The following is a 24,344-nucleotide window of genomic DNA, read 5'->3' on the forward strand; positions in this document are numbered from 1 at the left end:
TCACCTCTGCTCCGTGGAAACTAACTATCAAGGCTATTTCGTATAAAAAATGTTTCGTTAAAAAAAAGAAAATTGAAATTTGCCTGGCATAATTTACGGTTTACTGAGGCATGGGCGAAGATGACCATTTTGAACACCGCACCTATGCAAAATTATCTGAAAGTAGACCGGTTGGTAAGTAAAAGCATGGTGAATCAGTTTTCGTGTTACGCGATACAAATTTTAATACGTTTTCGTTGAGAGTTTAAAGATAATCTTATGTATAGTTTTCTATGCTCTCTTTACTAATGATAAAATAGAGGCATGTAATTTCAAGATGTTTAATGACAGAAAGGATAAGTTTGTATATATTACCCTGCATCATACATGAATTTCGAAAATTTCTACTAACTAACTAACTAATACGGCAATGCTTGGGTCTTAGGTGATATTTGGATCCAGCGTAATTATGCAGGCGACTGGAGCAATAGTTGCAAAATATATAACGAACTGAGAAAACATTCAAAATTATGTGACGCAATACTCATTGTGGATAAAAGAGAATTTCCAGTCCATCGGGTCATCATGGCTGCTTGCAGTACATATTTCAAAGCTTTGTTTACCAATCAGCTGAGTCCATATTTCAATAGCTCTGCTCAGATTGAGTATCACATAATCGAAGGAATAGAGCCGGATATCATGGAAATCATCATTAATTATGCCTACACTGAAGAAGCTGAAATTACCCCTGAAAACATTGAATTATTACTGCCAGTTGCCGACCAGTTCCATGTATTTGGTCTACTTCGTTTATGCGTCAACTTTTTGAGACAAAACTTATCAGTTGAGAATTGCATTGGTATTTGGATGCTAGCCAAACATCATTTCTGTACCAGTCTCGAACGCGCAGCATGTCGATTTCTGTTGAAGCATTTCACGGAGGTGGCCACTTACAGCCAAGAATTTGTTCAACTGTCCGTAGAGGAAGTACTCAGTGTACTCTGCTCAGAGCATCTTAATGCGACAAACGAAGAAACTACATTTGAGGCTGCTATCCGTTGGATTTCACACAACCCGGAAAGTCGCAAAAGGCACATACTTGACCTGCTTCGATGTGTCCGACTCGGATGGCTAAATTTCGAATATTTTGACACCCAAATAAAGGAAAATGAATTCGTCAAAGCAGAACCCAAATGTGCTCCTCTTTTGGCCGAAGCGCAAAAACTACTGGAGACTCTTGATATTGGGATGTATAGTAACGCCGACTTTACCCACCCCCTCACACGCCCCCGCATCCCAGTGGACGTATTGTTTGTTATCGGAGGATGGACCGAAGGGAATGCTTCCAGATTCATCGAAACTTACGACGCAAAAGCTGATCGCTGGATCCCATTATCCACTACATATGAAGACAAAGGTAAACTTGAAAACGCGTGAATACACATCCATTCATGTTTATAAATCGGTACATGAAGCATAGTAAAGAAAAACTTGTAGCTGGTGAGATATAGTAGCGTTGAAATTTGAAGAAATCCTCGGGTTTATTTTTTATTTTTACTTTTTTGTGTCAGTTGCGACAGCCTATCACGGTTGCGTATCACTGAGAGGTCAAATTTACGTCATTGGAGGATTTGATGGAGTTGAACATTACAATCAAGTGAGAAGTTTTGATCCAGCACGAAAGAAATGGTCCGTTATAGCTCCTATGCACCATAAAAGGTAATCTACTCCATACACCAGGCTACAGATACGATATGATAAATATGATAAGAAAGTGCATTACGTTTAAACTAACATCACTCTAGTTGTATTGGCATAGATGGCGATTGGCGTAGATCTTTAAAAAATTAAAATACATGTAGGCTTTTGGTCGCGTGTTGAATAACTGCCTTTTATGTCTATTTTATCTAGATGCTATGTCAACGTTACTGTGCATAATGACAAAATTTATGCCATGGGAGGCTATAATGGGCATGCTCGCCTACCAAGTGCCGAAAGATATAACCCCGACACTAACCAGTGGAGCCAGATTGCGGCAATGCATAATGCAAGAAGTGACGCAGCCGCCTGTGCGTTAAGAGGTAAAGTTTATCTTGCATTTCTTATCTCCGTCTTTCTCTCTCGCCTGGTACGCTTGAACATAAGAATCTTTCAAGAATAAAGATAGAAAGAGACTCTATAATGTCTAAACACAAGCAATCTAACTACATACTATGCAATAAGACCCACCATTACTTTTGACGTATTTGTTTCAGAGACTAATTTCCTCCTGAGATTGTATTCGTAAAATAGAATTGTGATTTCCCCCTACAGAACAATTTTGTTCACCATGTAGCTCAGAATGATGAATTCGCCAATACGACTGTGGATCGATCAATCACCTAGGGGATTCTTTCTAAATTGCAATCAACGAAAGCAGCTTAGATGTCTGTCACGCCTACTGAAACTGCTAGGGGGTAATTAACTATCGTTTAGCAGCTTCAGTAGGTGTGTCAGACATCTTAGCCGGTTAAGCTGAAAGCAATTTAGCGAGAAACCCCTCGGAGATAGGTCGATCCTGTTAGATCGATCTAGGTATGGGAACTCAACCCGGTCTTACTTCTTCTTCAACGGTTAGGATTTATCTGACTTTATTTACATTCCAGACTTTGTGTACTGTATTGGCGGCTTCAATGGCTATGATTGCCTGGACACTGGCGAGTATTACAACCCTCAAACTGACCAATGGACATATATAGCGCCAATGTCAAGTCCAAGAAGTGGCGTTGGTAAGCGGTTGTCTTACACCCCATTTCCATAGATTAGATCGACCTACTTTAGATCGACCTAACTCCCTGGGGGTTCACGCTAAATAGCTGTCAGCCGGGCGGACACGAAAGTTAATTACCCTCTTACAGTTTGTAGTAGGCGGGACGGACATTTAAGTCGGATTATCTGAAAGTAATCTAGTGAGACTCCCCGCGGGGATAGATCGATCTAAAATCTATGGGAATAGAGCCTAATTAAATGTTTGAGCTGTTTGCATGTTACTGGATGGGTCAATTGTCAAACTCTTCATTTGAATTAATTCAAGCATTCAATTTCTATACCACATAATATGTTTATGTATATTTCTGTTATTATTCTAAAATGTCAAAAAGGAAATGTGCTTAGGATTAAACTTAATTCAAAATGTATTTTGTAACTATTAAAGATTGAATCAGTTAATTTACTATTGTGAATTACATTTATCGGATATGATATTTATATACTCTTGAATATTTTTTCGATCTACACATTCGAATATTCTCAGGGGTTGTCATGTATCACGGCTACATCTATGCAGTTGGCGGGTACAATGGCACACAGCGATTGAACACCGTGGAAAAATACGACCAAGTCCGAAATATATGGAAACCTGTCCCCGAACTTCATAGCCAGAGAAGCAACTTTGCCATCGAGGTGGAGTATAACAGCCAAAACAACTTCTTTTTAGTATTTTCGTTAACAAGAGAGTTGTTGCATCTCATCCGGTGGTCAAACTCTTTTTAACATCCTTCTCTTAAATGGTTACAACTGTTTAAACTTACAATAAGAAATCTCACTCTATACTTTGTTGTGTAATCAACGCCAACAGTAGATTTTTCCATTTCTTTTTTTAGCTATATTAAGCTAAAACTGTTAAACACATAACATAGCCACGGTGTTATCAGTCTTTTTCACGATATTTTATTTCTATATAGAATTCCCACTTTAATGTATTTATCTTACCAAATTTGACTGTAATCAGCTTAATGATCTTCAACTATAGGTCACAGACGACAAGATTTTCGTCATTGGGGGTTTTAATGGCGTTACAACAATCAAGGATGTAGAATGTTTCGATGGAAAGAGGGAAGAATGGTAAGATTTTCTTATGAAACTGCTTGGAAATAACAGAACACATTTGTTTTTTTTTCACGAAGACCCGATCGGCTTTCCGTGCACGTTGAATTATTCTTAATTTCCATGTAACATAACATTTACAAACAATTTGGAACTTTGTCTCATGATGATTGATGTCTCATGATATCTGTCTAATTTTGTTTTAGGTACGATGTTTGCGACATGAACCTCAACCGAAGTGCGCTTGGCGCGGCCGTGGTTAAAGACTTGCCGAACGTCAAGGATTACATTATAAAAAGAACAAAATAATCTCATTTTGCCTGTCCGTTTGTATGAAACGGTTTTTTTTGTCTATCGACCGGTTGCACAAACAAGGGGAAATATAGTGCCACTATCAAACCTAAAACTTTGATTACAAAATTTTAACAGTTGGTTTGAGATACGTGCCAGAAATACAACTGGTGCCGATTGCCCTTAACAATTCTGTTTGCAAAACAAGGTATATTTATGGGAACATATTAAATCGTATAGTAGACACTGGGAGTTATAATTGTAAGATTACTTTCGACGCCCCTAAATTACAGACAGAGGACATTGATAGGATTTCGCAGAACACAATCCCACATTCGGGTGTGCTTTTTGACATCCTAATGGTGAAGTAGTCTAAAACTTTTTGAGGATATTTCGGCGTTTCAGTTGTGCAAAGGTTTGTTGGTTCAGAAGTACGAAGGTTCATTTATCTGAAAATTGTGAAGATCCCTCAGTTCAAAGGTTGTTATTTCATCATCCTATAGAAATTGCATCTTGACATTTTTTCACATACAAGTTACCATGAACTACGAATTATATTCAACTTAGCAAGTACCGAATACAATGGGCTTCAGTGAAATAATTGAAAGTACACGTAGACAACAACAGTGGAGTTAGGGGATTTTCGTAAGGGAAAAAATCCGTCTGCTCTTATAATTGTTTTATATCAGTTTACTAAAATTCAAATAGATTTGGACTAATTGAAACAACACTGGTTACATCATATTTAGTCTAAACTGATGTTATCTCCTACTTCAAATTGTATGTAACAGGTTTCGAGGATGATTAAAAAAATCTCCAAAACAGCATGTATTTAAACAAGATATCTTCTTTATTTTACACAAAATCTCAAACTTGCTGCGATATACCAATATTAAAATGTAAACTGTGATTGTATGGACGGCAACTAAACATGTATTTAGATTAATTTTCATGAGCAAGTACGTAGAAGAGAAGATTTACATAGATGAAGAAAAACACCTCCGGATAACTAGTATCGGGAAAATATAAGAAGCAACAAAAGTTGGAAACAAGCTGAAAATTTAAATAATGCACAACCAATATATATGTCATTGGCATCACTACACTAAAAACAGCAAAGCAATGAGAAATGTGATACAAGTACCATTTTACAAATTGGAATCGACTTACTGGTAATTGAAATAATGTTTTACCAGGCACTGAAAACGATAATTCATTAAAAAAAAAAAAACTATAAAGAACACATATCCAAATATTAAATGCCAAGTACTAGGATTTCATTAATTCTGCGATAAACACATCACGATCAACTAAAAAAAAAAAAAAAAAAAAAAAAAAAATATATATATATATATACTCACTTTTAATTATAAGTCGTCCGTTCATTACTTCTCAGGCATGAATTTTTTCTCTTCACACCAAACACTATCATTTAAGCTATTACACTTTCACTAAATTCATCAAGGGGTTAAGCATTATCTTAAAGTGAAAATAATTTCCACTTAGTTCACTAGCCATGGAAAAAACTACATTAAGTAGATTTTAGTTAAACCCTCACAGGTAAAATGAAAGCAATATTTAAGTGAAGTGACAATTCACTGCATCTTGACCACAAGGACGCGAGCACATTTATTTAATAATAAAACACAAAAGAAGCTTAGTATAGTTCTCAGCTTTCAACAAAAGAAATCCACACTCTTATCATGATTACAAATAGATTTAAAATGTGTGACATAGCTCCAGAAATGTACACTATATACAGGTAGATATAAATACTGTAATTACAATACTCCAGTTTCTTGATATGTCTATTAAACAGCCAGGAAATTACCTGTTCACAAACAAAACCAATGGGTTTTTTGTTTATTTGGGACCAAATCCATCAATATGTGACTTCTCACTCCCTATATTTCAATCATATAGTTTCAATCTCCTATTATTGCTTTCTTCCACATACATATTTGTATCACAGAGATATACGACCTACTTTGATTATCCCACATCAATATATGCTATATACAACTGCATGCAATAAATAAATGGGTCCTTATCTTGGATATCTTCACTTACAGATACACCAGGGTATCATACAGAACAAATGGTTTACCATTTAAGTCTTTACTTAGTCAAAGTGTTCTCTGACACACTTGACAGTTAGAGATAATGAGAGCACAATACAAAGACAGTGAATGTTGATGATAGAAAAAGCACTTCATATAAAATAAACATGAATACAAAAACAGTTACGGTACAGGCAATTGATGTCCTCTTAGATTTTATTAAAAAATTATGCACTACTGCTCCATCAGAAACTTGCAAATACCTGTCATGTGTCAGTGAGAAATACAGCATTAACCTGCAAAAAAAATGAACAGAGCACTTACAGACAAGTGAAAGAAAAAAAAATCCAAAAATGTACAAAAAATTTTTTCTAACATTTTCATTTGCCATTGACTAAAATTTAGAAACTGGATTGGTTGGTATATAAAAATAAATAAATTTATTTATAAATAAATAAATAAATAAATAAATAAATAAATAAATAAATAAATAAATAAATATTACATTTAAAAAGATTAATAAAATAACAGAGATTGTTCCAAAAGCTTTTTGCAATGCAAAGTTAAAAATATTCATTCTGGTATAATAAAAATTACAAATATCTACGGCATATTACCATGTGTTGGTCTATACTGCAACAACATCATTCTCATCATCAATTCCATTTCCATTCACTAGCAATGAACCATCACTGGGAGGGGAACCCATGTCATCTAAATCAGGGACCAGACTTTCAATGTTCTTCTTCTTAGAAAGATCATTCAATCCTGAAAAATAAAAAATTAAAAAAATTAAAAAATATGGCTCAATAATTACAAATCAAAAACCAGACTTTCAGTGTTTTTTAAAAGAAAGGTCATTTAATCCTGGAAAATCAAAAACAAATCTGGCACAATAGTTATGAACCTTAACAATAGTTATTGCACATTTAGCAAAAAGTTACAATGGTTAAATAAAATCAGCTTTAAAAAATCATCCACATTTTTTTGGCAGCACATAAAATTTTCACCTTTTCCAAGACCTGTCCCCTGACCTCCAAGTGGAGCCAGTTTGCCCTTTCTTAATGGAGGCAAACCATTCTCATTGGACAGAGCAGGGCCATTCAGGGGAGGAATATCAGACTCTTTCCTGGGACTCTTCTTCTCCCCAAACTTGCTCCCAACTGGGACCTCTGCCTCACCCAGGTCCCCAGGAGTCTCGTCTTTATTGGTGGTGTTGATCTCCTCTGCTGGCCTTGGTGACTTTTTCTTCTTGCTTTGGTCTTGTTTGTCTTCCACACCCAAAGCTGGCAAAAAAAATGGTTTGCAAGAGTTAAGTAGAGTGTCCAGGTCTAAAATCTAATTATGGTCTTTAGTTTCTCTCGAAGCAATAAGCACTTGTAAAATGGGTGTGGTAAATAGTAATACAACAAAAGCTCCTCCAATCTTTCTCAATCAATCAATTACAAAACCAACTGTATATTTTTGATACATATCTTTTTACATATATAAAATTTACATCGCCACCAAAATTACAACATCCTCAAACTTGACTTACCATCTTCAGGTATGTCGACTGCAAGTTTGGCACCCTTGCTGAGCCTATCACAGAGCATGCCGATGTGTTTCCTCAGTTTGCTGGTGTCCCTGGGCATAGTGAGGGGGGACGGGTTCACTGTCTGGTCCTTGGCATTCTTAGCCAGGCAGGTTCTTAGCAGGTGGGTTATTGCTGCATCTACACACTCCTCCCAGCCCTGGTACAGAAAATAATGCATAGATGAAATAATTACAAATCTAACATATACTGGTTGCAAAACAGTTCTCCTTTCAAACAGTATATTCAGTTACATTTATTCAAAATTCAAATCTCTCACTTATTATATTGAGCATATATTTTTCCCCTATATTTATTGATGTATCGCTTCAGTTGCTACATATTATCCTACTTTTGTACAATTATATAGCTTGCTTGACAAAATTTCTGTGCTCTTTTTCAATGTATTATCTGCAAAACTAATTTGGGAAATGTAACTGATCAATTTTGCTTGGTTTCAGTGAGCACCAATGATGTGATCTAAATTTCCAATTGACCAAGGCAAACATTCCAAAAATCCTCCAATGATAATGTTCCACCATTCTACATCAGAATTATTATTATTCAAAATAAACAGAAAACGGTGACATGGCCAGTTATCTAAAATCTTGCTTTTTTAATCCTCCCACATGCAGATCTGTCTAATTCTATTCTTCATATACATTACTCACCAGCTCCCCACTGTCCTCCACCTGGGGTGATATACTGGTCTCCAGCACTCTGAATTCCTTGTCCGTCATGTTCCCCATCAGACGGATCAGCAGATTGAGCAGACGTGTGGCACTGCTCAGGTGACTGGCTACTTTGGCTAACAGATGCTTGTTTTCCTCCACTGCCTCCCCTAATGCTAAGATCTAGAATATATATAAGACATGTCACAGAGAATGTTATGGAAACATCATGTGTGGTGTAGTTTGCATCATAACTGTCAATAAGGCTTTAGCGTGATTCTATTGTAAATTTAACTACTTGGTGGCAATTCTAGCAAAAAAAAAAAAAGACTTCTCTCAAAGTCCAAATGACCATATGTCATAGAAGATCAAACAGCTGCTGTATTGTAACAATCCCAAGGGTGGGTTACCTGTCTATATGTGCCATCCAACAGAGTGTCTAAGTTAGCAAGAGGGGATGGTGTCTTGTCCTTAAACTTGGTCAGAAGGCGTCTCTGAATTGCTCGAAACTGTGCTGCTCTCTGTCCCAATACTTCTTTCATTTGGAGATCTTTTAACCTTACCTGGAGTGGAATAATAATAATAATAATAATAATAATAATAATAATAATAATAATAATAATAAAGCAAGAGTAACATAATTTTGAAATAGAACTGAAATTCCATTCTTATGATCTCTCACTTTCTGTAATTCTTACATCTTAAAAGTGTCTCATTGTGTGCCACTAAAAATGACTTTTCTGACAAAAAAGATGTTCCATCAAGCATGAAAAATCTGTAATGGATTATGCCATAAAAGCAAATGAAGATACCGATATTATTCTAAGTTGATTGTTCTTCACATGATGTAGCTTAAATACATTATATCCTGTGAGTTAAAAAGACTTTAGGAATGACCACACCCAGTGGCCAGAGACACCATGACTAACTAGACAAAAATGTTCTAAGGTGCAGATTAGCAAAGTTTAAAGAAGACACCATAATTTACAGATGTACACTTTTTTTCTACTTACTTCAAAATGGTGATCAACCACATCAAAGTATTCTGCAAGAGGCATGGTTCCCGAGAAGGAGCACTGAAAGTCTGTAGCACGACGGGCCATGAAATACTTTTCTAGTCTCTTTACTAATTCATTTGTCATAATCCACATGGCTTGAAAGACATCACTTTGTAGTCGGTAGCGCTCTAAAACAAAAATTGAGGCAACTTGATACACAGATAGTGATGATAATTCATAAACAAAAAATCCCATAATAACAGTATTTCAATTTTTTCAGGTTATATACTATCATTTTTTAAATAAATTGTCAATACATTTTTGTGACTCCCAAATCAGTTATATATCACAAAAGATAGAATAAAATTCCTTACGTGATGTTTTGGATGCTAACATTGTGACCACTACACCACCATAAAACTGAAATCCCAGAGCATTGCCAGGGCCTCCTGCATTCTCTCCAAGGAGATCTATCAAAATGGTAAAAATCAAACATAATTACATGAAATATCATGAATCTAACATTTTACAAATTTCCCTAAGACATTAACTCTTTATTTTGTACAAAAAATCCCAGAAGTGATGTTCACAAAAACAACAAAACAGAGGTCTATAACGTTTTTTTTTGTATCATAAATAAATTGCTTTTTAAGTTTAACAGAATATTTTATTCTATACCTAGGGGAAAAAAAAGTAATAACTTTCAATTATATCTCATTTCATGAAAGGAATTTCACTTCAAGTTGAAACTCAATTGAATACAATTTCAAACTGAAAATAACCAAGTCTGTATGATTACACTTCACAACTTACCTGGGAAAATGTCATTGAGACTAACTGGTGGTTTATTTGTATCTATTGTGACTTTGTGTGTGGCCATCTTCACGGGAAGGCATGGGTGAATAACAAGTTTAATGGGTAGTGGGATCAGGGCTTGTGCTACTCTTGGAGCCCCTGCAGCATTCTGATAGGTGGCAGTAATTTCGGCACTAAGATCTGATGGCATAAAGTCATTCTTTAAAAAGAATGAAATTAGCACTTCCCCTGGTCTATTGGAATCTAAAAAAAAAATAAATAAATAAAAAATAAAAAAAAAATAATAAAAAATAAAGGACAAATTAATATCATTAGTTTACTTACTTAAGGGAGTAGCATGTATTAGTTATGCATTCTAAAGTCTTAAAGAAATTTTTGGTTTCAGATATCCCATCAACTATCAGATCAGTACTGTGCAATAACACAACTATGTTAAAGCTAATGTTCTCAGTATTAAATAAGAACTAATAATAACGCAATACATGGCAATGTGACAGGACAGAGTATCCTGTATCTTACCTAGTGTTGAGAACTGGTATTGTGTTTGACTTGCTGCCAGAGGAAGTGCAGTATGGACAGAAAACCGTACATTTTGAACTGCTGTCTTTGCCTTAATGCTGACCTGTGAATGCAGAAACATATTTAAATGCCTTGTTTTCTCTGCTCCTTTCTCCTTTTTATTTATTCATTTTTTTGGCAGGGTGTAGAGGGGATGAGAGTAGAGAGTGAAATAAAATGTTCCTACACATACTTATTTAAACTAATAAGTCTGTAAATATAATGTCTTTTTATTATCAATGCAACTATGTTGAGGAACAGAAAATTAGATAAATAAATACTTATTTTATGAAAACAAAGTCATAGGAAATTAAGCCAATCTAGCTTACCTTAACTGTAATAGATGGAATGGTTCCTTCACTATCTGAGATCTCTACACCTTGAGCTTGCTGAAAAATAAAATGAAAAGACAAATATAGGAATATCAAACTATCTACAAAAAGCAACCCAAACTGACTGTATTTATTACCTCCGCCAAGGAGGTTATGTTTTCACCCCTGTTTGTCTGTCTGTCTGTCATCAACATAACTCAAAAAGTTATGGACCGATTTTGATGAAATTTTCAGGAACTGTCAGAAGTGGGCCAAGGAAGAGATGATTAATTTTTGGTGGTGATCCAGATCAATAATCAATCAATAACCAAAAAACTAGGTTATGGACCGATTTTGATGAAATTTTCAAATACTGTCAGAAGTTGACCAAGAAACAGATGATTAGTTTTTGGTGGTGATCCGGATCAATAATCAATCAATCAATAATCAAAAATATCCTAAATTTAGGGGTGAAACGGCATTGGATGGAGACTTTGCTGCCTTGGCAGAGGTCTGCGCTCTCTGAGTGCTTTTTTTAGTTGTATTTACAATGTTCTGTAAATAGTTTCTTAGCCTATAACACTATTTCATGCAGACTCATTTCCAAAACAAATGGCAACAAACTCCAAGCACCTAATTAGACCATAACACACCTTTAAAACCAACATCACTTCAAATCACTATACACTTATGGACTATATTTTTATGCTGCTGAAGTGGGGACTTATTGGTTTAATCAGTAAGTGCACATTAAGCACATTAACAGTTGTCCAACGGTAATTATATTAATGAACAAATACTGAGAGAATTTTGCACAAAATCTTTGCTGTACAGCTGTAACATCTTTTCAACATAATAACCAAACTTGTATACATTTTAGTTTTATTTACACATTGTTGAAATGAGGTTAAATCGCAAATTAAGTGCTCCTATAATGATTTGTTGTGAAAGAAAAAGGTCACAAACATTTACACACACTTAGTATTTCCCCCTCAAAGTTTATGGGGGTAGATAAGAGAGACACATAAACTAGACAGATACACTTTGTGGTTTGACAAAATCTTGTCGATGTTACATCCCCAAACAACTACACATCCACGCCCAAGGAAAAGCAAACACCATGTGTAGCCGTGCCCATGACGTCAATTGGATAGATGACTATTCAACACGACAAAGAATGAGACCACACAACTTACATGTAACAACTTTACTGTTTCATTTTACTTCTTTAACAACCAACCAACAAACCAAACATCAAAATTCAGACCACTTGAGACACCATGCATCACTTACATAGTGGTCACTGAACCTTAGTATGGAATTAGTAGCAAAATCTACTTCCTCTCTAGATCTGACATGATATGTTTCATAGGTGGGAAATTCCAAACCCACTGCTTGCTATCAGGTGTACAATAACAAACAAGGGCTGTGTTACTGGTTACATGTTTTGCATGCATAAAATGATATTTTTACAGAAGTATTTGGTGTAATTTAAATTCAACATAAAATATTACATTTTTCTTCATGTAATTCTGATAGTCTGAGGAAAAATTCCGGTAAATTTTGATTCATTTTAAATCTTTTTTTTTTCTCAGCAAATTTAAGGGCAAGAACATTCGATTTTACATCCATGCATCTGCAGGTTAACATTGGTTATGAGGAGGCTTTCAGGGACCATTAATGTTTTTTCAAACACTTACAGAAATTGAATCCAACTGATCTGGAACGTGTACTTGTAGGGTAACATCATCATCTGAACTAAGGGCTGGCAACAAACCTAAAAACAGACAATACATGCAAGCTCAAATATCTGTGCATCAAAAGAAACATACCAGAAACCAATGACATAATTAAATTAATAATTTCTTTATTGTATTACATGTTAATTAATACGTGTGAGCATGTTGGTGTTATGTATATGCAAATTTGTACATTTTCTAATAAAAATTTGAATGGAATAAAAAATAGCACATGAATTTTTGGTCTACTAAGCATAAATAGACTGAAAAAACCATGACAAAATATGGTTATCCTATATTTTGAAGCAGTGTCTGTAAATCAATGCAAACTTAAAAACCAAATCAAGTCAACTGTCTGCACAAATAACTCTCACTGGTAACACAATTAAAATATTAAAAGAGAGAAAAATTCTTGAATAAAGAGAAGGCAGCAATACTGTCCAATGTACAGAACAATAATACCAGTAACAGAACTGCTTAAATGTTCCAAAGTATCAGATGAAATATTGACAAATATCCTGTGAATTTAAGAAAATTGTATGCATTGGACTGAATAGTGCATGGCAACAGTGTTGACAGAAGTAGGTGATGGCTAAATGTAAAGACACACTTTGCATGTACATAAGGAAATATCAATAACTCTCAGAAAAGGTATCAGAAAAAGATATACAAGAAATAGTTATACCAAATTTCTCCTCTGCAGAGCACAAGTAAAATTGAAGGACAAAAATGTCAAAATGGTACAGTATTGGAGCACATGTATAAATTGCAATGACTGTAAATATATGTAAACTGTCAAAATAATAATAGCATAAATAATTTCAGAAGTACCATTTTCATATACCACTGACAGTAAGCACAAAGTGCTGGATACACAAATTACATTTTTATAATTGCACAGTGGTATATACATTAATGGGAATTTATGTTCATCATTTTGCTTATCAATGAGTACATAAATTACTCTCAGAAAAAGGAATAAAACTAATTACTGGTTTTTGCAGACTGCTCCTTGATAATTTTCTGCAGCTGTTGCATTTCTTGGTCCTGGTCAGCATAATTGATTTCTCTGGCCTCTGACTGCTGGGTGACAAATAAAGCTGGGTCTGTACCTAGATAGCTACAGTCTATGTGGCCATACTCATCTAGGGTCACTATCACACCCTTCAAATCCCTAAAATGAAATTGTTATTTAATAAGTGACAAGAGAGAAAAATTAAGAAAAACAAAATTGCATTTTTAAAATTTTTAAAATGTTTTCAAATGAAAATTCACAATATCATAAGAGACTTGGGTTACTCACTTTATTAAAACACTTTTCCACATCTGATTCAATACTTACTGCAAACAGCAAAACCTGGCTTAATAATTTGAAATTCAAAATACCAAAATTAAAACAATAAAAATAGTAAAAAAGAAATAAATGCATAAGATATCAAATTATGGTTATTAAGTACAGAATAATACTCACTGAAAGTTTCCTCTTTTCAGCTGCACAGGTAAATGTTGAAGCTGTGCTGCCCACTTTAATGTCACGTCTTGGTACACAAGTAGCGTATTAGTGTGGGTAGCTACCATGTAGTTAATGGTGCCCTCTGACACTGGAAAGATTATACCATTTAATCTCTTAATATAATATTTAACTGGCATTTAATTTCTGCTGATATACATAAACAACTGAATAGTGAATCTTGTTGAATTGTCATAATTTTATATTTTTTAGTAATTGATATTATTTATGCATAAAATAACCAACAAATGTGGTTAATAATCTTAATTTTTTTCATATTTCTTATTAATGAACATTCACATGAAAATTAAAATCATTTTCAAAATATCTGGAAATAACAGTCCCAGATGGACTCACCAGAACTGTAAGGTAGAAAACAACTTGGACTGTAGTCAAATTTCTTCATAAACTTTAGTTTTCCACCTTCTGTCAGACAGAATAAGTTTCTTTCCCCTGCAATTGGAATAATCATAGCACTATAACATCCCATGTTAATAAGGCTACATATCTATAGTTACTACAACTTTTAACCTATGAAACGATGGCTGAACAGCCATATTCCCCTCATATGGTGCATCTTGTGATGCTAAGGCAACCAAATGTTTGAATATGGTTTGCAACAACCAATTGCATGCCCAAACAAATCACTTAAAATAAAGGTTAAGATAAAGGCAGAGACATAAATAGCTTTCCAATCAGAGTAATTTTTATCAGGAGCTATTATAAGAAGGTCTCAAGGCTCCATGGCAGAGGGTTACATTCAGAAGTATTTCCCTAGCATAAACAAGACATATAATGTCCATACAACTACTATATAACTCTCAAACTTGTCAGCTTAGAAAATCCTACATATTAATAGGATTTATTATATGATACAATACGTAAAACACAATATTTCGGCTTCTAATGGAAACACAACAAGAGCAAAACCATGGACATGTTTTTGTCTGAGAAAGATATGAGAAGCCCATACCTAAAATCATGATGGCTGTTGATATATTAGGAAATGCAGTCACATATATGTCAAGGGCTTGTTCTCCCATATTATATGTCCAGTCAACCTGAAGAGAAATGGACATTATAAAATACACTCATTACTTCTGAAGGTTTGAATTAGACCTTTAATCTATTAATGACACTACTAAGAGAAATAAAGGCAGGTAGTTTGATATTAAAAAGAGAAATGGAATATATATATATATATACAGAGCATGGGCAAAGAAAGCAAGCACATAATACTTGTACTTGTGTATTGAGATATAGCACTGTTAGAGAAAGAGAAAGAAAATAAGCTCACTGCAACTTTTTTCCCTGTTTTTATGCTTTGTGACTCTTCTTTTGTTGCGGAATCTGTGGCCACTGCTAGCACCTGGTATCTACAGAGATGAAAAATAAAATGAGAATATCTCATGCAGACTCATAACAATCATAAATGAAAACTATTATGACATATTAATGAAATTTTCACAAAATAAGTCTGCAACATTGAATACCAATTTCTATGGCCAAGCAAATTACGTAAAGAAAGGTAAAATTAAATGCAGACACAAATCAATAGCCTGACACACTCAACCCTTAACATGTTCCAGCAGCCTGACAGTTTACACATTGTCCTTATGCTCAAACAATCACACCTCCCTGGTGTGTAAACAAGTTATATTTGTGCATAGGAGACAATAATATTAACATCATTTAAATAGAATAGACAGCACTACCGTGACCTTGTTTTCAAATCTTGTTCTAACTGCCAAATGCTCAGTGCTTTGGCAAGGAGACATATGGTCCTTATTCATTAAGGTATACTACTGACACAAAAGTAATGAAAGCACTCACTTATAGCTTTCCACCTGCCTACTGGAGGACACAGTGACAAAGCTGTCTGTTACAGCAACATATTTCATTGGTCCTGGTAATAGAGCCCCAGGAAGAAAGCGACTGAATGCAAAACAATCCTGCTCAAATACAGAGAGTGTGCCATCCATAGACTGAACACACAGAAAGTCTCGGCCTGCAAGAGAAAAAGGAATGTCCTTTGAAAAAAATCTTTATAGTAATTTCATAATTATCTTTGATTGATGGTTGAAAAACATTATTATTTGAAAAAAAAAATCTTAACTGTATGATCGTAATCAATTTTCATTACATAATTCAATGACTTTTTATTTGAATAAGGGTACCATTTAATAACCATTATCATCTTGTCAGTAATTTATAGTCCTATCTTACCTTTGACTCCTCCAAATGGACCATAACACATGTTGTATGAGGTGCGCTGCAGACTGTGCTCATACATCAAGTTCAGCTGACAGTAATGGCCGTGTTCAACAGCCCCAGATACAGCTAATAATGACAAAAACCAGAATATCGATAATATTGCAAACTATCACAAACACTAATAGACAATTATGTTTAAATAACAGTATCCTTTACCTTATTCTGCACTTATGCACTGTGGCATACAACCATAAGTAAAATGAGAAGAGAAATAAGAAAAGATATACTATTTAGTACAACATGGATAAAGGGAGAGAAACAAGTTCAAGAAAAGAAAGAGTGGATTAGGAAAAAGGAAAGAAAATATAGATAAACAAGGCAGCAAAGCTGTCAAATGTACAGACAAAAAACAGAAAATAAAGATGCAAAAAAGGTCATTTTGTCAATTTTGATGCAATAATAAATAATGCTTATAATAGCACTGTCAGTCAACACTGAATTTTAATCATGCACAACAGGTAACATGGTCAATAACAGGAGCGGACCCTGAGATATTTTCTGACAGTATTCCAAAGTATCTATGTTGATCCACCCTCCATTTTGATGGTCTTCCAACAGAAAAAAAAGATACCAGTCAATATAAACTTAATAACCTGACTGTCTTCCAGAAGACCGAGAAAATGGTCTCAATCCACCCCTTCAATAAGATTACAATTTCAGGACCATGAAAGACCAAAGTCACATGATGAAAGTCTCAATATTTAAAAAATGATGACAGTGCATAAAATAATATCACATAATATTTAAAGACATAAAAAACAATACAACTGCTTATGTGGAAATACAAAAAATGTGCAGAGCCTCAGGCGGATGAGAGTTAAAAGTCACAAATGCAAGTGTTTGAGAAAAAATTATAAAGGAAAACATAACAAAACTAGAAAAGCACTCCGAGAGTGCAGACCTCTGCCAAGGCAGCAATTGTTAATTATTATTGATTATTGATTGATTGTTGAGCTAGACCACCACCAAAAACTAATCATTGTCCTCTTTGGCCCACTTCTGACAGTTCCTGAAAAGTTCAGCAAAATCGGCCCATAACTTTTGAGTTATGTTGATGACAGACAAACAGGGGTGAAAATATAACCTCCCTGGCAGAGCCCGAGATAAATATAATTCCAATGAAGCTGCTATTCAAACTTTTAATCTTCGAGTTTGATATATATATATATATATATATATATATATATATAATTACCTACATAATTTACCTGCATAATTATCACTGCTTCACTATTATTAATCTAGCAGAGAGCTTAACCTTTGGGAGTTTACAGGGAAATATCAACAAGTGTGCTTTATGTAATCTCATTTAATGGCCTATTAATTAGGCAAATGACTTAGCTAAGTGATACCCAAGCTAAGTGATACCCAAGGAAAATTTATAGACTGACCCTCTCAAAGGTCTTTCAGGCCCATAAGTCACATCTTAAGAAAAGCACAAAACAATAATGCACAAAATAGGAGACTACCAATTCTGATGCAATAATACATTATGTTAAACTGCACAGTCAAATCAAATTTTAATTATGCACAACAGGTAACACCGACAAAAGTAAAAACATAAGGCTTCAGGCCCATCAAAGTTCAAGTTTATACTTAGAAAGTGCCAGAATGAGAAAAACTGCATAAATTCAATAATAAATGATAACCCAATTGACCTGGCTTTCTAATTTGAACTGCATGCTAATCCTAAAAATCATACTTGTAAGTTAAAAATGATAATAAGTTACACAGTTTTCTTTTCATAATGTTTGCAGTAGCAGTGCAAAAAGATTGTTGTCAATTTTGATGTAACATTACATAATAAATTACAGAATAATTATCACCAATTTTTTATTATTGACTATAAATAGCATGGACATGTAGAAAATTTGATTACCATTCGGCTTCATGTCTATGGGAGCTACGAGTCCCACAATGAATATGCCAAAGAGATAATAAATATTTCACTCAAATGTATAACTTCCAGAAAAAGAAGCCAATAAGACTGCTTTTCCAACTCATGCTGCATTTTAGTCCAGTGTTTCTTTTTTAAAGGTTTGACAGTCATAAGTAACACAGTTTTCCCATAATGGTCATCATGGCAGCAGCACCAAAAATTGTGTTTTCTTCTATTTTGATGCAACATTACATAATGCTTAACAGCATAATGACGATCAATTTTTAATAATAGAATATTAGTAACATAGACATTCAGAAAACGTGACAAGCAAAGGTCTTCAGGATCATGGAACTTCAAAGTCACACCTTGAAAATGCCAATAAGTGAAAAATTAAATTTTCACAAAAAACATTTAATTGCCAGAAAAAATTACCAAACAGACTGCATTGCCTACTGAAGCTGTATTTTAGACCCATGTTTCTTTCCTGTAAGTTTGAGAACAGTAAGTGACATGATTTTCCTTGAATGGTCATCATGGGAGCAGTGCCCAAAATAGGGGTTTCTACAAATTTTGATGCACTATTACACAATGTTTAACAGCATAATGACCATCAATTTTTAATAATAGAATATTAGTTACATGGACATTTAGAAAACGTGACAAGCAAAGGTCTTCAGGATCATGGAACTTCAAAGTCACACCCTGAAATTGCCAATATGTGAAAAATTAAATTTTCACAAAAAACTGTTTACTGCCAGAAAAAATTACCAAACAGACTGCATTTCCTGCTGAAGCTGTATTTTAGCCCCATGTTTCTTTCCTGTAAGTTTGAGAACAGTAAGTGACATGATTTTCCTTAAATGGTCATCATGGGAGCAGTGCTCAAAATAGGGGTTTCTTGAAATTTTGATGCAATATTACATAATGTTTAACAGCATAATGACCATCAATTTTTAATTATGAAATATTAGTATCACGGATATTCAGAAAATGTGACTAGCAAAGGTCTTCAGGCCCATGGAACTTCAAAGTCACATCTTGAAAATGCCAAAATGTAAACAAAGCAGCACTGTTCTGAAATGGGTTTATTTCCATTTTTAACACTTTTTTAACATAAAACAAAATAAACAGTTTACTGCCATTTTTATATGATCAACTAAGAAAATTGATGAGATGGGAAAAATATCAATAGAACAGTGTTAAATGTCCAATTCCCTCCATTCTGAGATTCTGAACATAGTGGATGATTGAATCTAACAAACTGCAATGATATGAGTTTATTTCCATTTTTGACACTTTATTACACAATACATGATAACAAGTTTACCATCATTTTTACATAATCAACTAACAATGTTGTAAAGATGCAGGAAATATCAAGCAAACACTTTTACGTATCTTATTAATTAAATAATGAGACTGTTAACATGCCTAAGAATTGAATCAAGAGGAAATGTGAAAAAACAGCACAACTTCTAAAATAATGGCCCAATTATGCTGATTTTCGAACTCAACCTGCGTTTTAGTAAGATTGACCACTCCTGTGAGTATAATGACAATTGGCCAATCTGTTTTTCTTATATTGTGTTATCAGTGTTGCATATATGTTGAAAAAAGTGAAAAAACAGCATAACTCACCTAAAAATGGCCCGATCATGCTGATTTTCGAACTTGACCTGCGTATTATGAATATTCATCAGTTTTGTAAGTTTCAAGCCAAAAAGTAAAATGGTTTTTCACTTATCGTGTTATCGGTGCAGCATATATGCTGAAAAAAGTGAAAAAACAGCATAACTTCCCTATAAGTCACCCGATCATGCTGATTTTCGAACTCGACCTGCGTATTATGAATATTCATCAGTTCTGCAGGTTTCAAACCTAAAGATAAAACGGTCCTTCACTTATCGTGTTATCGGTGAAAGTGCACGACGGCGACGACGGCGACGACAGACGCAGATGATGGCTATATGTACAGACACATCTGTGTCTGTACATAAAAATGGGGTTCAAGATTTCACTGACCTGTAATACTGTAAACTACAATCTTCCTAGGATGGAGAACTGCTAAGTGCAATTTATCAGATGCTCTAAAAGATAAAATCAGTAATAAGTCTACCTTGAAATTAGACTGAAAAGCTTGCAAAATACAGGCATTTAACAGAAAAAAATTCCTATCGCTCCATTTTAACACAAAATAGGCACATTCCAGTGATCAATAACTTCTGTAAAAAAATACAACTGATCATGCCATTAGTATATAAGAAATATTTGATGATCATCTTAAGTCAATTCACAAGTTAAACCAGTTTTCAACACTTTAGAATAGTTTTATGAAAATTCTGACTGTCCTCTTGAAGACCCTAGAAACCACCAAGATCTACAAAACATGAATTTTATATATTTTTTCAATGTTTACATTAACAAGACTTCATTTATAACCATCCTAAATTGTAATGCTTGAAGGCTAAATAAAACAAACAATTTCTAATTAAATACTTACGAAACAAACTTCCCTGCTTCTACTTGTAATATGGGGTACTGCAAGTGGGTTTCCAGCATCACATCTTCTGACTTAAATCCACTCCAGCCTTTCTCTCCTTTCACCGGACGTGGATTAAATACCCGTAAAGATCCATGGTAACTTCCAACTATTATTTTTTCTAATGGGTAATAAAAGCAAATGAATATATTATTATATGTAATCAACTGGCTTTATCTATATATCCTTTGCTTGTTTATAAATGCTATTGTCAACTACTAAATATGATGAATTTTGGCACAGGAAAATGAAAATTATTTGTTAATTCTTTATCTACTGATTCGTGCTCTTTTAACTGTTCAAAAACTCCACACAGACAGCAAGTGACCTTTTGTTCTGCTAAACTGTGATCTAAATTTGTTTTCTTTAAATATCTGACTATCATACCTGTTCCTGTTGAGCTGTTATCTATATTAGCTACACACAGGCAGCCAAGATCATATTCCTCATCCTCTCCTGCTAGAGTGGCCCACCACTCCCGTGCCTTGAATAGGGACATGCTGGAGAAAAAATGAATGGTAAAGCAATACATATTTCACAAGTGTAAGTGGAAGTAAAATTTGAAAGAAAAATCTTGCTATAATCCCTTTTAGTTATATACTGACAAATTGTTTAAATTTTAGATTAATTATATTCACCCAGACAGATGAACTTTCCTAAGTTTTTATCAAAATGTTTTAATGCTAAATGGGGCACTAAGAATAAGATGTATTAATGCAGAACATTCTAATTTGTCTTATAGTCACAGTTAATGATCAGCTGGTATGTGTTTTAAAACTATACTGACATGTGTATTTAAGTTTATTGATATGTCAGCATTTTTAACTGTATGTTTAAAAGCTGACCAATAAATTGGCTTTCGAAAATAATGCAGGCAAGATTGAGGCCTTTAATCTAAACAAAAGTATTTGTAGTTTTTTCTCCGCTTGCCAAATTAGCAACAGCATGCTGAGCAAGTTGTATTTATCATTGTTAATGTGATGGCTGTGACTATGAAAATGGTAATGCAATCAACCACATGTCAGATGTAATATTATCAATATCACTTGTTTACTATTCTGAGAATTCATATCAGATCAGATCAGATCAGATCAGAAGTTTATTGACTATCGCCCTACATCCGGGCATGATCAAATACAAATACAAGAAGTAATCCGCAGAGTGATTACCATATACAGTTTGATATACATTATATAATGTCTAGACTAAAGCAGGGAAAGTACATGTACTACTCAATAAAGATCAATATAGGGATAATTAAAAAAAAAAAAAAAAAAAAAAAAAAAAAAAAAAAAACTGATTCAACTAGAATAGGCTACACTAAACCTTATATTAAACTAACTATTATTTGGGGGGATATGAAAACTGCATCATCAGTTAATCTAGGTTTTATTCAGCATGGATGCAATTTTCATATCCCTAGCTTTAAAACAATCATAAAGAAAATTAGTTGTGCATTTTGCAATATCAAAATCATTACATTGCAGTACAGTAATAAAAAGGTCACTGATGGACTCAGGGGCTGCACTGCCCAGTATATCTTTAACCTGGTTAAGGAATATGGCTCTTAGTGGAGCATAAGAGGGGCATATCATCATAAAATGGAACTCATCCTCAACTGACCCCATGTTGCACACCGTGCATAGCCTTTTCTCTATGGGTATTTTAGGATTCATGTGTCTCCCCTTTTCAATTGCCAAATTGTGGGCACTTATCCTGAATTTGCAAAGGAATGTAGATTTGGGTTTGTGGATTAACTGTGTGTATATTTCTCTTTTAAAATCTTTTTTGAAGGTACTGTAGGTACGTAATTTTTTACCCTCCGTGTTCAGGGATGCTAGGTGAGATTTAAAGGCCGAACTATAAGAGATTTGGATAAGCGGTTTTATTATGGAAGAGAGTGCGGTCATGGATATTTTAAAAGGGTCCTCCCAAATGTCAGGGCGTCCAATGAGCGCCAGTGTATTTTTAATGCCGGTTGACCAGGTTGAGGTGTTAAGTCTGTTTAAATTTTCATTTTCGTGGAGTGCATGAGTAACTAAGGAGGTGGTGTCATGGTGCTTTTTATATTGGAGGCTGTGCCAGTATTTGAGGGCCAGTGTGTAGGCAGTGGTCAGTATTGGGAAGCTGCCCAGTTCTCCGCGGACAGCATGTGAGGGAAATTTTCGGTTAACACCTAGGATAGTTTTGCAGGCCTTGAGATGTAAGGTTTCAATGGAAAGTTTGTCACAAATTAGGAAGTAGCTGTCTTTACTTGAGTTTTTGACAAAGTATGGTGCCCAAACTTCAGAGCCATAGGTAAGAATGGGAGCTATGAGTGAGTCAAAAAGTTTCATGGAAATGGGCACTGGGCTGGTGAATAATTTATTGCGGATTTTGAAAAATGCTTTCCCCCCTTTTGATTTGAGTATTTCAAGGAATTTGGTGAAACTTCCGGATGGAGTAAAGACAAGTCCTAAATAGCAGTATTCACTACAGATTTCTAGAGGTATATCGCCAAACTTGAAAATTTGTTTCTGGATTTTGTGGCCAGATTTATTGAATATCATGACTTTTGTTTTAGTGATGTTCACTAGTAGCTTCCATTTTTTGCAGTAGGCCTGAAGTTGATTTATTGCAGTTTGTAAACCTGCACTGCTTTCCGACATAATTACTAGATCGTCTGCATATAATAGGCAATTTAATTTTTGATTATTCAGAGACACTGGGTCACATGACATGACTACATAAATTTAAGCTTTGAGACTGGAACATGATTAGACCTACAAACTCATTATAATGATTGGAATCAAACAGGCAGATTTCGTGTTGAAAATTTAAGTACATTGAACAGGTATAAGCTGAAAAAACTATTTTACATTTTCAAATAATAGCTGTCTGTCAGAGTAGACCTGGAAGACAACACTGCGAAAAGTAAATTTGTTTGCATCTTTCTATGGCGACATATAAACAACATTATTTCCTTACCTTAAAAACAATGAAAAACTGGTGCAATAACTACATTGTGTGTTCTGGTATTACATACTGCCCTATCTCGACATTACGACAGCTTTTCACTGCAAACAAATGAAACACAAATGTATTATGATCTATTGAAATGTCATATTCTACACAAGTTTTATTCCCGCTGAACTATTTTGCAATACGCATGCGCAGCCGGAAATTGAAAACAAGAAAATTATTCTATGAAAATTAAATTTATCAACATTATCTAAATATAACTATCTCCAATACTTTTAAGTTGGCAAAAATGGTGTTAATTGTTGATTGTAATTTGAA

The 24,344-nt window shown here is 34.3% G+C and overlaps 2 protein-coding genes across 2 annotated transcripts; one reads left to right on the forward strand and one right to left on the reverse strand.

The window, feature by feature from the left end:
* Nucleotides 1-16: 16 nt before the first annotated feature.
* LOC106157018 (kelch-like protein 10) lies at nt 17-5,143 on the forward strand. The gene is made up of 8 exons (XM_013532481.2): nt 17-174; nt 425-1,396; nt 1,551-1,698; nt 1,891-2,060; nt 2,625-2,747; nt 3,272-3,420; nt 3,770-3,861; nt 4,050-5,143. Exons 1-8 carry the CDS (start codon nt 111-113, stop codon nt 4,150-4,152), a joined length of 1,821 nt encoding a protein of 606 aa, XP_013387935.2. The 5' UTR covers nt 17-110; the 3' UTR covers nt 4,153-5,143.
* A 590-nt stretch (nt 5,144-5,733) lies between these two features.
* Nucleotides 5,734-24,210, reverse strand: LOC106157055 (protein PTHB1). Its single transcript, XM_087005083.1, has 23 exons — nt 24,033-24,210; nt 21,453-21,565; nt 21,027-21,186; nt 20,549-20,613; nt 16,597-16,710; nt 16,204-16,378; nt 15,668-15,746; nt 15,344-15,431; nt 14,728-14,823; nt 14,332-14,461; nt 13,853-14,034; nt 12,822-12,898; nt 11,140-11,199; nt 10,772-10,874; nt 10,250-10,495; nt 9,811-9,906; nt 9,452-9,624; nt 8,849-9,001; nt 8,439-8,621; nt 7,732-7,927; nt 7,205-7,480; nt 6,812-6,962; nt 5,734-6,490 (listed from the first exon to the last, which is right to left on the reverse strand). The coding sequence occupies exons 2-22, from the start codon at nt 21,562-21,564 to the stop codon at nt 6,823-6,825; spliced, it is 2,904 nt and encodes a 967-aa protein (XP_086861209.1). The 5' UTR covers nt 21,565; nt 24,033-24,210; the 3' UTR covers nt 5,734-6,490; nt 6,812-6,822.
* Nucleotides 24,211-24,344: the final 134 nt, after the last annotated feature.

Source organism: Lingula anatina, chromosome 2 (assembly GCF_051362555.1).
Source record: "Lingula anatina isolate TDL-2025a chromosome 2, LinAna3.0, whole genome shotgun sequence".
Taxonomy (NCBI): domain Eukaryota; kingdom Metazoa; phylum Brachiopoda; class Lingulata; order Lingulida; family Lingulidae; genus Lingula; species Lingula anatina.